General features: G+C 35.0%; 1 protein-coding gene across 1 annotated transcript; it reads right to left on the bottom strand.

Moving 5' to 3' along the window:
- Positions 1 to 6708: 6708 nt before the first annotated feature.
- LOC147071583 (inactive peptidyl-prolyl cis-trans isomerase shutdown-like) lies at positions 6709 to 14256 on the bottom strand. The gene is made up of 4 exons (XM_085948184.1): positions 14084 to 14256; positions 11905 to 12208; positions 9820 to 10016; positions 6709 to 7373 (listed from the first exon to the last, which is right to left on the bottom strand). Exons 1-4 carry the CDS (start codon positions 14131 to 14133, stop codon positions 6860 to 6862), a joined length of 1065 nt encoding a protein of 354 aa, XP_085804310.1. The 5' UTR covers positions 14134 to 14256; the 3' UTR covers positions 6709 to 6859.
- Between the last annotated feature and the right edge of the window lie 72 nt (positions 14257 to 14328).

The raw sequence follows: 14328 nt of genomic DNA, 5'->3' as shown, positions 1-14328 counted from the left end.
ACTTTTTCCAACTTAACCGGTGTTTAAATGTAAACTCTGCTATTCTTGGTAGTGGTGACCGGTGTGCCCCTGATAACTATCTTAGAAGTTGGGAACATCAGTTATTTGTTCTCCTATGGTGCAGAACTAACCTAACCTGCCTTTAGTAATGGCAATAACTTTACTGTATTCAATCAAATTGCTTCATATATTGATATATTCCACCTATGTGAGATGAGTTTATAAATTCTTAAAATAGGCCGCTGAAGAGCTCGACGTTCAAATATAATTCAGTATAAAAAGGACCTCGGCGTCGTAACTACGTTAATTTAAATCGATCTTTTCGCAAAAATCACTAATCATCGGAGATTTTATTTCAAGAAACATTATTATTATTACTGATAATTTCTGCCGCGGAGCATTATTATTTTTTTAATGAACACCTGCGAGATGTAAAGCCGATCAGAAAACAGGGCGGTCAAAATAATATTAAGCATTCATATTTTTAAAATGTTAATTTCATCATAGTTTTTAATCAAACCTGTGCAAGTACGTACTGATAACTTGGGTGGATTTTGTAGCAAACATACTATTGATATATATACGGGTATATTATTATTATAACCCAATTCAAATTGAACATAGGTTGATACTCAAATACTATTATAGTATGTTTATGATTTCGAGAAAATAATACGATGGTATAATTAATCCATATCAATTATTTGAAAACATTACATTCGCACTTTGCACAAAATTACAAACACATTCGAAGTTTGCCGCACACGTACAGACCACGTGATATTTGTTTACGCAAAATCGTCGCTTTTCAAAATGGCGAATTTGATTACCAGATTTTACTGCGATGAATCAGTATGTTCCTTTTTGTCTTTTATTATTCGTAGGTTTGTTTACTATGTACACCGAGAAATTTCCATTTATAAACTCGGAAACGATTTTTACAGAAGAGTTTTGGAATATAATGCAACCAAAACTGGAAAAAATTCTATCATGGGTGTTGACTTCCTGAATTAGCTAACCCCAGGTCCATGCCACTACGTGAACCACAGTGGATATTAAGCCATTTCCACACTGGCAACAAGTTGCTGGCAACCTCATTAAATTTTACGATACTTACCATAATTGCTTAAGAAATTTTACGATAATCATCATAATTATCGTAAAATCTAACGAGGTTGCCACCAAATTAACTTGTTGCCAGTGTGGACCCGGCATTAGATGCACAAAACTTAAATAATATATATTATAAATAAAAATTTAAAATTATAAATATATATAATTTATGTCTTCGACAGCCCTGATGAAATAAATGTGAAATATGAGTCGGATCAGTCATAGAGCAAATTTATTAACACAAACAACTTTGACACGACCTTTTTATATTAACTAGTAGACCAGATATTATGGACATGTTAAAAAATCATATTTTCAATTCTCAAGGTCAATTCTGTAGAACGTCCTCTTAACTCATTCGGTGTACTTTATAATTTTTGAATTGGCTTTTTATATTTTTTTATACTGTTTTAATACTATTTCTTCATTTTACTTGTCATGTTGTGAACGTCTTGAATTTGTAAAGTTCACTGAGTATATGAAAAAAAAAAATTTTTAATAAATGTTCTGACATCTATATGATAACTAACGAATTTGTGGAAATATCATTGCACCCCCTGAAATTTTATCTTGCACAGGTTGGAGGACCCTGATTTAAGACATCAAATGTTTGAGATTTATTATAACCTTTGATTGGTGCTCCACGTATTTTTTTCTGGATTTACTAATTGAATAAAAGGCAACTGTTAATACCTTATAATATTACTATTTCCGCAATGAAAGATTATTAGCTTGTGAAACTGTTTTTCCATGTGTATTTTAAAATTGTGATTCCAGCAAAAAAAACATCTATGATCATCCCACAATTTACTCCCGAAGAATCAGGATTCAAGGTAAGAAAATATTATGCAGTTCTACCAGCTTGTTTCATGCTCTAATTCATTACTAAAGTTGACTACATGCTTTCTATGCACCACCTCGTCTTTCATGGACTCACCGATCATCTCTAGGGTTCAAAAAAGTATCAATACTGATTGAAAACAACCAAGCATTATAATATTTACAGCATAGTTGCTTCAGATGGAGCATACATAGTTAGGTGAATATTATACAATAGAGCATAATATTTATACTATCAATCTCGGGCGGTTGATTTAAGTTTTGCCCAGTTCCATTTATTGCAACAATTACAACGAACTTATTGTAATTGTTACAATAAGTGCTAATACTTTGATATAATTCTACCCTAAGTTTGATAATATTTATCACTTCAGCGGTCGATAAGTATAGAATAGACCCACTGGTAGGATGAGACGGTCCCCATTAATTTTGTGTTTCCTGATCTTTACAATTGAAAAGATATACAGTTAAAAATAGTCTTAATCATAATCACCACAGACTAAATGAAGAAGGGATATGATACGGAACATTGAAATCAAACAAAAATGTTAAAAAAATGTAAATTTATTGTAATAACAATAAGTCACAGTCCAGTTATTAAATTATTGGAATTATGTATAACGCTTGGATATGATTATTGTTACAATTTTATACTGTTTGGATATATAATTTGTTTATTGTTCCATAATCAAAAGCAAAAAATAAAAACAAAAAAAAAGAAAACACAAAAACAATAATAAGTACATATTATTATAAACTTAGATATATTTTTGGCATTTTTTATTTTCAAGTGAATATAACAGTGGCAAAGATTCCATATTGGGTGATTATTTAAAGCATACCTATTTAAGAAATATAATTACTGATCGCATAATAACGTATTTAAATAATATCTAACTTAATTATTTTAAATTCTATAAAAATAATATAATTTGCAAACAATATCTATCATATATGTAGGAATGCATTATAAATTGACTGCCGGCTTGACGGACATGTATCTAAGGTAAACGTACCAGTAGTTGACCATTTAAGAAAAAAATTCAACAAAAATAATGATTTACGTTTAGCATTACACCGAATGTTGGCAAAGCAAGTCTACTCATAATGGATCAAATGTCTTAATTAATATGACAAGACAAAAATTAAGAAAGGGTCTGTTACAAAAAAATTGTGTTCAATTTTTCAAGATCATGTTTTTGTTCCAGTAGTTGACCATCCAAAAAATTGAAAGTTCCAATAGTTGACCACTATATGTTTCAGTAGTTGACCATGTCTAATCAGAAGGCTTTATGGCAAATCTGTCATCAGAGTTGCCTCAGGGCTTCCTGTCAGACCACTCTAGCCCATAGCTACTTGAATCAACTTGGTAGCAATGGGCTGTTTAGTAACAAGTTACATAGGAGAGGATTTTGTTTGACAGCCAATCATCAGCTTTGTTCGGGTAACAAAAGGTGCAAAATTAGTTACTTCAAACTAAAAATACAAAAATATATTTATTTTAGCAACTAAGTACATACATACTACATAGTAAAGCATAGGCTCAGTACTTACCAAAATAAAACTTAACATAAAAATCCTTAGATATTCCAAATAAAGTCCGATTCCGGAACTAAATAAACATTACGAGTTTTGCTTACTTGTGTCGGGTCATTTATGTGGGATACTACAGCCTTCCATTCATGGCTAAGTACATCGGATCGCTCTGGCCATTTCCATAGTCTCCCGCACTTTTGCGTCGATGAAATAGTAGCTTTTACTTTAGAAATATGGACGATTTTCCCCGGGAAGTATTATAATATAATGTTCATTAATGACTTTCATAACAGGCAGCCATCGAGTTTTAGGCTTAAAGCTTTCATCACTAGACTTATGCCATTCACTCTCCGCTGAGTCTGAAATTTCAACACTTGGGTTAGAAGACTCAGAAGAAAAACGCATTTTCTTCTTGACTGCTTTCAATTCCCCCATTTTTTTTCTTCCTTTGCTTGCTCATTCAGTTCTTTCTTTCTTTGCCTCTCTGCAGCTCGTTCTTTTTTCAACCGTTCCATTTCTTTTTGTTTAGGAAATACTCCTGGCAAGTGGAGTGGGGGTTTTTCCCCCTTTTTTGCTTTCTTCTTGAATTTTTCTTCCCAAAAGAAAAAATGTCTCTTGAATGGACTACGAATATTTGATGGACCAGCCACGGGTTCACTGGCGATTGGAGACGAAGTATCATTACAAATCCTTATACCAGCCTTAGGTGCACTGGCGATTGGAGACGAATCACCATCACAAGTCGTTAGACCAGCCACAGGTACCCTAGCGATTGGAGATGAAACATCATAATAATTCATAGTATTCCAGGCGGCCAAAGACATCATATGATCGGATTCCTCTTCTTGCAATGCCTCATCGATGAGTCTGACCGGGTCAGGTGGAGTGATATTTTCCAACTCATTTTTTTACTTTTCGCCACAGTGCGAACAGTGACTTATCATCTTTATCAGGTTCATTGTTTTTGCGGAATGATTCAAGATTTTCCTCATCAATGTTTTTACTCAGGAACTCTCTCTAAATACCGCTTGGGTTCCTCTGATGTAACCATTGAAGGCACACTTTACGATTCTCCTGGTACTGTTACAGCTTAAGGGCTCCATGGACAAAGTCCATATTTTCGGAAATGTCTTGAGGAATTCTTTTGTACTTGTAGAGGACTGTCGTTGGTGTGACAGCCCCACCGACACTCCCTGTTACTATGACGGTTATGCATTCTTTATCGTCGGCATTTACCTGCTGGTACACTGTCTCGATTCCTTTTTTGGCTAAGATCCTGCTCCCCTAGGGGCGGCAGGTTATATGAAAGTATGGTGAAGCAGGCAGGTTATATAAAAAAGTATGGTGAGGTAGGCTGATAAACAATTTGCGGCAAAACTAACGTTAACATTATTAATTATATGGGTACGTTATAATGACCAAAGTAAATCCTCCGTGATGCCTTGCATTTTTTTTATCGCGTCGCTATTTCTCGTAAGTTGTCGGCTATTGTTGGCCTGCTTCATTCAGTTGCTATATATTCAGGGCTATAATTCAAGAAATTTTTGTTTTCCGAAGAAAAAATACACAAACCAAAAAAACCAAAAAAAAAAGTTGACGCCTAGGTCATCTACTGGACAGAACCACCCTAGACACTTCTAATTAATAAATAATCATCGTTCCATACTTATGAATGTAAAAATTGTTCAAAACTAAGTGAAATAATTTAATTTAATTTATCTAGTAGTTGACCACCCTGGTCAACTACTGAAAAAGTATTAAAAAAAGTTTGAGTAGTTGACCCCCCCACAAACTTGCTTCCTTGTAAATATAACTTAAAAATTACAAATGATATCGATACTTCAATACTATGACTGCCCGTAATGCATTAACTTGATATTATGATGTCAAAAACATTAAATTGCCATATGCTTACATCCACTGATATCCTTAACAATTTACTTAAGAAATTAAAAATAAAATAGTTACGGCGTGATGTGTTGTTTTCAAATAGCCGCTATGATGCTCTTATGACATATGTTGATGTATTAGTTCCTCAATCCGACCACAGATGGCTTCACTTGTCTCAACTTTACAATTTAGAGCAATCCCGTGTCTACGTTTCTTATTTTGGGAATTTTATTGAAAAAAGGTCAACTACTGGTACATGGTCAACTACTGGTACATTTACCTTACTCCTACTGGGTTAATTGTATTGGTACTAATACGCAGCAGTAACCAATGCAATCATACAAAGGCTTCCAGTAATTCAGTACATTTCACACACATAACACATACAAACAATTACAGTAACAAACACATACACACAATGTCAAAACCAGTGTCATTCATGTTAGTGAGATTTGCCATTGAAATCATGTCTGTAGGCTGTCGGCGATGACATTATGGGTAACCGGACAAAACAGAACAGCCAGGGGAAAAATGAAACAATAATTTTGTGAAATCTATTTAGGTTAGGTCATTATTTCGTTGTACCTAGTCACCCAATCATTTTGAACATATCGAGTGCTTAAAGTCAGACAACGTTATCTTGAGATAACGTTATTTTACATTTACGGGTACATGATAGTCAATCAACGTTATGTCAATCTTTTCTAATTTCTTATTAAATCGTTAGTAAAGTTTAACGCTACCTACATAAGTTACCCTTGTTTTCATATTTTTTAAAAACTATCCCTATAAATTTTAACATCATCATAAGCAAGATAAATGTACAATACACAAAATTATAAAATATTAACATTAGATTTTAAATAAACATTTCCCTTGTTAAGTAACAAGAATCTAAAATAACGAATTTTGGCTCTCCTGTAAAGTTGCACTTTTGTAGATAGTGTTGTTTGACACTAAGACCTCGATATTATATTGATTAAGATGAGATATCCTAGCTTGCCGGCAACACTGAGTTAAGTCCCATTTATTTGAGGCTTTCTAGTGATTAGGAATGCAGAAATTAGGTATATAATTTGATTTATTATGGCGTATTGAAAATCTGTGCTATTAAAAATCTATTAACCCATAGCTTACGGGCCGCACAAAATTGTGTTTTTGCTAATTACTTTTCAAATGCAAATTAACACGTTAATTACAAAATTAATTAAAAGGGCCCGTAAGCATTGTGTTAACATAATAGAGATAGGACAATTTCAATATTTAATTTATATTTTTCCTGAAAGGTCATAGTTGATACATTGATCGTTGTTCTGTTTTGCCATGTTCTGTTTTGTCATGTTCTGTTTTGTCATTTTCTGTTTTGTCATGTTTTGTTTTGTCATGTTCTGTTTTGTCACTGTTCTGTGTTGTCATGGAACCGAAATTATGTTGATATCATATAATGCCGAGTGTCTGTCAAGTATGCCCACCTCTGTATTTATTTACTGAGTATATTCGCCTCTGACATAGCTTTTATATAATCGGCCTTTTCTCTTTTTTTCTTATTTAATTTGGCAATTAAATCCAGCTGTGCTTTTATTTCCTTTTTATTAGGATTTAACTTACTTGCAGCCAAGAATTTCCTTTCGGCTTCATTAATCTCTCCAATCATCATCAGAGCTAGGCCGTTTTGAAACAAGGCTCTGTAATTTTTCATGAAGGCGTTAATGTCTATCTTTCTCATGTCGTTGCAGATGGAGCACGCTCGCTTGGGCTGATTCATTTTTATATAGCACATGGCGATATATAAATGTACGCATAGTAATTTGCTTGTCGACTTTCTGCTCTCCGCCTCATTTGCAAGCGGGCAACCGTTGAGCATATGTAAAGCCGATTTCAAGGATCCTTTCGCCTGAGAAAACAAGCCCTTTTTATAAAAACTCTCACCCTGAGTGCACATGTCGTTCACCTTACCGAGTATTTCTTCAAATGATAATTCTTTTTTTGAGGCTCTGAAAGGAAAGTAGCAAATATGAAAATATATAATTTTAATAAAATATCCTAGACAATAAGTTGGACCGAGTAAGATTTGCATCATTCACTGTCTGGATGAAAGCCAATATATACAGTCAAACTTGGTTATTACGATCACGGAAATAGCGAGATCTCGGATGTAATGAGGAAACATTCGTTGACATTTTAGTTTATGATTTTCTCCATACATTTATTCACTTTTATAACGAGCTACTTCTCGGGTGTACCGAGCAAAACTGTTAATGTGTCGATCGTTTAAAAACAACATTTTTGACCCTAAGCAATAAAATCCAACCGAGCAGTTAACTAGACCGATGCCGCCGGGATCGGATTACGTTTATGACAATAGTTAAGTGTCTAGGTACCTTTGGTGTTTTCGCCGAGAACATTAAAAAAGTATCCACACATATGGTTGACATTGCATGTAAAAAATCTAAGCTTCGTGAAGTCAGTAGGTACCTACCAGCGCTGGCGGCTCAGCACTTCATTACAATAAACAATTTCTTTTGTAGTCTATGAATGCCATGCTTCTTTCGGGGATTTTTACTATGGTTTTCAGATTTTTTATGTTCTATGCTTAAATAAAACGTGGCGCGAAAAATGTTATATAAAGAGTAATGCTTATAATGAGCAAATTCAGTCAGTCCCATCTTCCTCGTAATAACCAAGTTCGACTGTATGTACATTATCCAAGATGTTTCATATTTTGCCAACACAAGGGCCTATCTTCTCTGCAATTAATCAAAGCAATATTACTAACATGATTATAGATGGCATCCGGTATTAATAAAATTTATGAATAGATACTATAGCTTATTAATGTCTGTTTATATGAGGCGTTAAAAGCAAACAACGTTGCTTGAGTTCACGCTTGCAGAAACTGATGGAATACAATTTTATTCATCTCTCGATATTACTATGTCAGTATCTATCTGACAGGCCGCAGATTTTTAACGACACACGTTGAATGTAGAGCGAAGCTCTTACTACAATCGCTGTTATATCGATAATTTGTGGTATTGTATTTCATAATTATTCGAACAGGTGTCTATTATTAGTATAATATAACTTGTGAAATTTGTACGTGCGGCCTGTCGATCACGGCCTCATAGAGCGAGAAAACTCGCTGAAGGCATAGAACCAGTTAAGTGTTGCTCGGAAAATTAAAAAAGATACACTGTCCTGATTTGAAAAGAAACTGACGTAGAAACCAACCATCTAAGCTTGAAACACCAAAAAGTCATTATTATTGATATTAGAGATCAGTAATTATTGCAAAAGGCAGGACTTATGTAATCAATGTTTGTACAGACCTACAAACTTATCTGACGAATGGGATGGGGGATCCACTGTCGAAAACTACCCAATCAAGACTCGTAACTGGACAAAATCTGACATTCGAATGAAATTTTCAAAATAGCGTCCTATAATAGTTTGTAGTTCCATTTTTGGCCATTTTCCAGTTAAGTTTGTAGGTCTGTAATACTGAAATTCTGCCCGGTTCGTTGAATATTTTCAGTTCCAGAACTTTAGTATCAGCATCAATATACATACGGTCGAACTCGGTTATTACTATTGATGTAATGAGAAAACATTCGTTGACATTTTGGTTTGCGATTTTCTGCATACATTTATTCATTGTTATAACGAGCAACTTATCGGATATACCGAGCTAAAATACTGTTAATGTGTCGATCGTTTAAAAACATTTCGACCCTAAGCAATAAAATCTGATCGTATAGGATGCCGCGAGGGTCGGATTATGTTTATGACACTAGTTAAGTGTCAAAGTACCTACCTAATCGGTGTTTCGCCGACAATAATAAATAAAGTATCCACGCATATGGTTGAAAAATCCAAGGTTTGTGAAGTCCGTAGGTACCTACCAGCGTTCATTACAATAAACAACTTCTTTTGTAGTTTATGAATGCCATGCTTGTTTCGTGGATTCTTACGATGGTATTCAGAATTTTTATTTTCGACTTTTTGTATAATGTGACCGCTCATTTAAAAATACCTATTCTCTGATATAACAAGTAACGCTTATTACTAGCAAATTCAGTCGGTCCCATCTTCCTCGTAATAACCAAGTTCAACTGTAATTGCCATTCTCAATAATGCATTTTTGTAGGATATTTTATCACCTCAAAGGAGGAAATGCTCGGTAGAGGTTATATTAAAACACATATTAAAAAATAATATGTGATATTTATCAGATGTGCAATTTGAACTTGTACCTAAAGTTTCAGAAACAGGTATTCTTCGACTATTCCAATGTCAGGATAGATTATCTCAGTACGAATGTCAACAACACGTCACTTCATGCGTAGATGTAAAATGTTGTATATAATATTATCGTAAAGGAAAAATACAAAGATCAAACAGTCAAGTCATCTGTATAGTTAAGTTAATGCTTCCGTTTACCTTGCGTTTTCCTTCATGGATCCCAAGATGCGTATGTGGTAAAGACATGTAGATTTGGGTCTTATCCTTGGCGGGCATCCCATTTCACCATACATAATTTCATGGGAAATTAAAAACATGGAGTACTCTCCGACCTCCATAGACTCGACTGCTATCAATATGCCAGGCATCAAGAAGTCATTCTGAAGGTCCCACACCTTAAAATAAAATAAAAAATATGAAGTCCACTCAGCAGTTTGTAAATTCTCTGAAAATATGAAAATTGAGAAAATCAAATGGAGTTATGATCCTCAATGATAAGGAATACGACAAAGAAGGGAATAATTAAGTTAAGAGCATCCTCTGCATAATTGAAATCGGAGCTGTTGAACGCCTTATTACTTTAAATATCCGGTTTCAGTGGAAAAATTATAATATGGAAATTAAAAATTCATTATATGTACTTATTTATACCGATTTACATAGTCATAGATATATTATGGATATTTTATTTACATTTCAAAACACAAAAACGTGTCTATACCAGGTATAGTGGACCTTTTTATGCTTATCGTCATTAATTTTCTACCAACACGTATCTCAAAAAACACAACTTTTCAGGAGAGGCAAATAACAACTTTATTCTCTCAGTTTTTAATTCAGAAATAAATTTTCTTCTATGAAATATCCATTTAGAGTCACATATTTGCATGAAAAAAATGTCATGTACCTTCAATCTATCGCACCATACTTTCGACCCATTAGTTATATTGTGGGAGATACGAGAATGTGCTGCAACTTTACTGCGAGTCCACAATATTACAGCTGTAAACACGTATATTGACTTACGAGAAAGTGCTTCAGTATAATCATCTGTCGGAGTTCAGTATTCTGTATACTTACAAACATGTAACTCAAGATACGAGTTTATAATATTTATAAAAATCTTTTATTGTGATATGAGTTTTTTGTCATTGCTTAAGGTGATGCATCAGTGAAACGACAAATAATTTTCAACTGTACGCGCGACGAAATTTTGGACTCGCTGCCATTCAGTGAGAGAATGTTGACCCAGGAACACGTCACTTTGCTGCGTGATGGCGACGGGTCAATTAATTCTAAAATCGTGTAAAGATGACTAAAAACGTTACCCATTTACTTTAAAAAGAAAACATGTCAATGAATATATTATTATTGTTACTAATAGAACAATAAACAGAACATAAAATGGACGTATGTTGGATTTATATGACAAATAATATTTCGTTTGACAGGCGTCATTTTCACCCGCCACCCGCAATCTGCGAATCGCCTAGCAACGATCTTTTTAGACCGTGCCTCAACTAATGCATGGCCTTAAATCTATTATGTTATAAAGTATGTTTTGAGATACGTTTGTAGAAAATTAGCGACGTTATGTGCCAACAAGAAATTGTGATGCATGGCGTGCTGAGGAACCTTTTGCCACTTCTGCTTAAATTTTTTCACCCAGGTGTTTTACAGAATTTAAAATAATAGGCATTTTTTTAAACTCTTCTGGCCATTTTTTTACCCAGAAAATTAAAGATTTTGTCCAGAAAACTGTTTCCAGTGTCAAACAGCGCTAGATTGATTTCTAACAGCGAGATCCCTACTCATCGTTAAGTTTGTAACATTGGGTGCTACGTCAACTAGGATTTTACATGGTAATGGGTGGGGTTTTACATGAATCTACAATTTGTTCACGTGATACTGATATGTATTAGCAAAAGCAGGGCAGTAAGGCAGAGTTTATTTGAATTTTAAAAACTAACCAGCACCATTTGCAAATAATTGTATTCTTAGTTCAATGAAAACAAATAACCATAACTGACAAAGTTTATTGTGTACTATCTATGTCGAATCTTGACAGCCTACCTCAACCCCTCGCCGCTGATATAAACATATGAATTAATATTTTATTAGAATAACAGGTTCAGTACGAGTGATCGTAGTTCTCAAGATTTGAAATCAAGGATTCCAGTTTCAAAATAATAGAGCGTTCTCGAAGTTCTGTTCTGGTTCCATTTCCAGCTCAGATTGAAACTAAGATATTGAGTTTTAAATACAGAAAGAATAAAACCTTACCACACTTTTGTCATATTCAAAGGGTTTAGTTTCACCTTCCCAAAACCCTGACAGCTGAACTTTAACAAACGGATCTCTTTTGGTAGACACTCCATTCCCTTTCTTAATAACTTTTTTTCGGAGAAGTTCACATTCTCCGATGGGACTGTAGGTTGACCATAATGCTTCGTAAGATTGTGTTGTATTAAGCACGCTGCTCTGCGAAGACGCGTCGCTTTCGCAATCATCTGACCAACCGTCGCTATCAGAGGCATCTAGATAGCCTCTGACGGTTACAAGATTCTTAAAATCCTCACTGATGTTTCTGAAATAGGCAAACGGAGTTAAAAAATAAAATATCATGGAATCGATTTAGATGTCTTGTCCTGTCCTGTATTATATAAGGAGCAACCACTACTTTTTGATAAGGCTATAGCTCACGAGCCACACATCGCTCTTTGGCACGCATGTGTCTCTTCAGAAATAATGAATGTGAAATTAAAACTACCTTCCACAGCTTTGATGCCGGAAAAAATACGGGTAATTGTGCCGCAGATGCCGTCATAAGCTTTTTTTTTTTACGAAAACAGTTCATTCCAAGTAGACAATTATAATAAATACCTTTTTCTGTTGGCGCATAGGCTTTTCGATCCAATAATTGTTAATTTAAAATTTGAAATGTTCATACATTTTGATGCATCATTATCACAAACTAAGATTATATTAGGTAATAGTAGGTTGGGGTAGGTTAGGTTAGGGTAGGTTAGGTTTAGTTTGGTCTAAAAAGAAAGTTATAATATCTCATGACGGCATCTGCGGCACATTATTACCAAAATACAAACTACACTACACAGAGTATTTTGACGTTTACCAATTTTCACAAACTATCAAATAGCACCATACAATGACAACAACGCATCTCGCTTACGCTTGAAGAATGAGATTGGCGAGACAGTCAGCACTTTTGTGTGTAAACAGTTATTATCGCGATAGTTTAATGTACACATTATTGTTGCTAGTAAATCTATGAATGTGTACAGGCGTTATTATGACTACTCGTGTGGTAAAAGTTTGCTGGTATACAGTTGAAAGTTGTAGGCGAGCATATATATTTTCAGCCGGGGTAGATCCATTGCTGGATGAAGGCCTCCCCCAGCTCCCTCCACTCTTCTCGGTTCCTTACTTTTCTCTGCCACGTACTTCCACCAAACCTGACAAGTCCGTCAATCCAGCGGGTTTTGGGGCGCCCCTGTGGCCGCTTAGTGCCCCTCGGGTACCACTGAATGACTGTATTCGTCCAGCGGTTGTCCGTTCGCCGTGCAATATGTCCAGCCCACCGCCATTTCATCAATTTGGTGACCTCTATCACATCTCTCACTCTTGTTTGCTTCCTTATCCATTGGTTTCTTCTGCGGTCCTTACGCGTTATGCCCAACATGCACCTTTCCATGCCACGTTGTGCAACTCTCAATTTTTGGATCTCTCGTGTGTTGTGAGTCCATGTTTCGTAAGCATACGTTAGCACTGGTAGCACACATTGGTTGAATACTTTACGCTTCAGGCATATTAGAAGGTCGCTCTTGAAGATATTAACTTACGCGCCCGAATGCACTCCATGCTTGGCTCTTCAAGCAATCTCGTCATCTATGCCTCCATCTACAGACATTTTTGCTGTCCGAGGTAGACATAGCTGTTGATCCTCTCGATTTGATTGCCGTTGATGAAGATCGCTCGAGCATAAATAGAATGTCCAAATGTCAAGTATATGGCTTGTGAAAATGACATCATGATGAAGAACAAGACAAAGATGTGGGAACTTGAACAGGAAGGGACTGTAAACTAGATAATATGGGTGAGAGATAGGAGGCAGTGAAAGAGGTCATATCCCGCCTTGATATGAAGTGCCAACAAAGAAGAGTAGACATTTTTGATTATTAAATCCGAAATACCTGCTTTGTATTGACACTGAATTACAATAGAAACCCATGTGTACTTTTGTTATCCTATCATTTTAAATTATACGTAAAGGTAATGTGCTAACTTTGCCAAATTGGTTCATCAAATTGACGGAATTTGTTAGAAACCTTATCATGAAGACTCTCGGTGTCTAAATGGAAGCTAGGTACATTGGAAATTATTCCATTCAAATGTTTCGTGAATATCATATAGGTATTTAGAATTAATACACATTATAACATACATGAAGTTGAGTTCGTCAAACTTGCTACCGTCGTTATCGTCTTCGGCCATTATTTATGTAAAACTTAGTACTTGTTTTAGTGAAAATAATGGAAATACAACACAATCGACGGAGTAAAAATAACAATGAAATCATCAAAACACACCGCGAAGGCGCGAAATGTCAAAAGCAGTGTTGCCACATAAAAACGTCAAAAATTAGTAGATGGAATTCAACGATTTTGTTTGATGAAAGCGTGCATTTTT

This window comes from Rhyacophila brunnea, unplaced genomic scaffold (assembly GCF_057557595.1).
Source record: "Rhyacophila brunnea isolate RB1 unplaced genomic scaffold, BYU_Rbru_1.0 scaffold_20, whole genome shotgun sequence".
NCBI classification, from domain to species: Eukaryota; Metazoa; Arthropoda; class Insecta; order Trichoptera; family Rhyacophilidae; genus Rhyacophila; species Rhyacophila brunnea.
The sequence above is the reverse complement of the archived record's forward strand: the minus strand, read 5'-3'. Positions and strand labels throughout refer to the sequence as shown.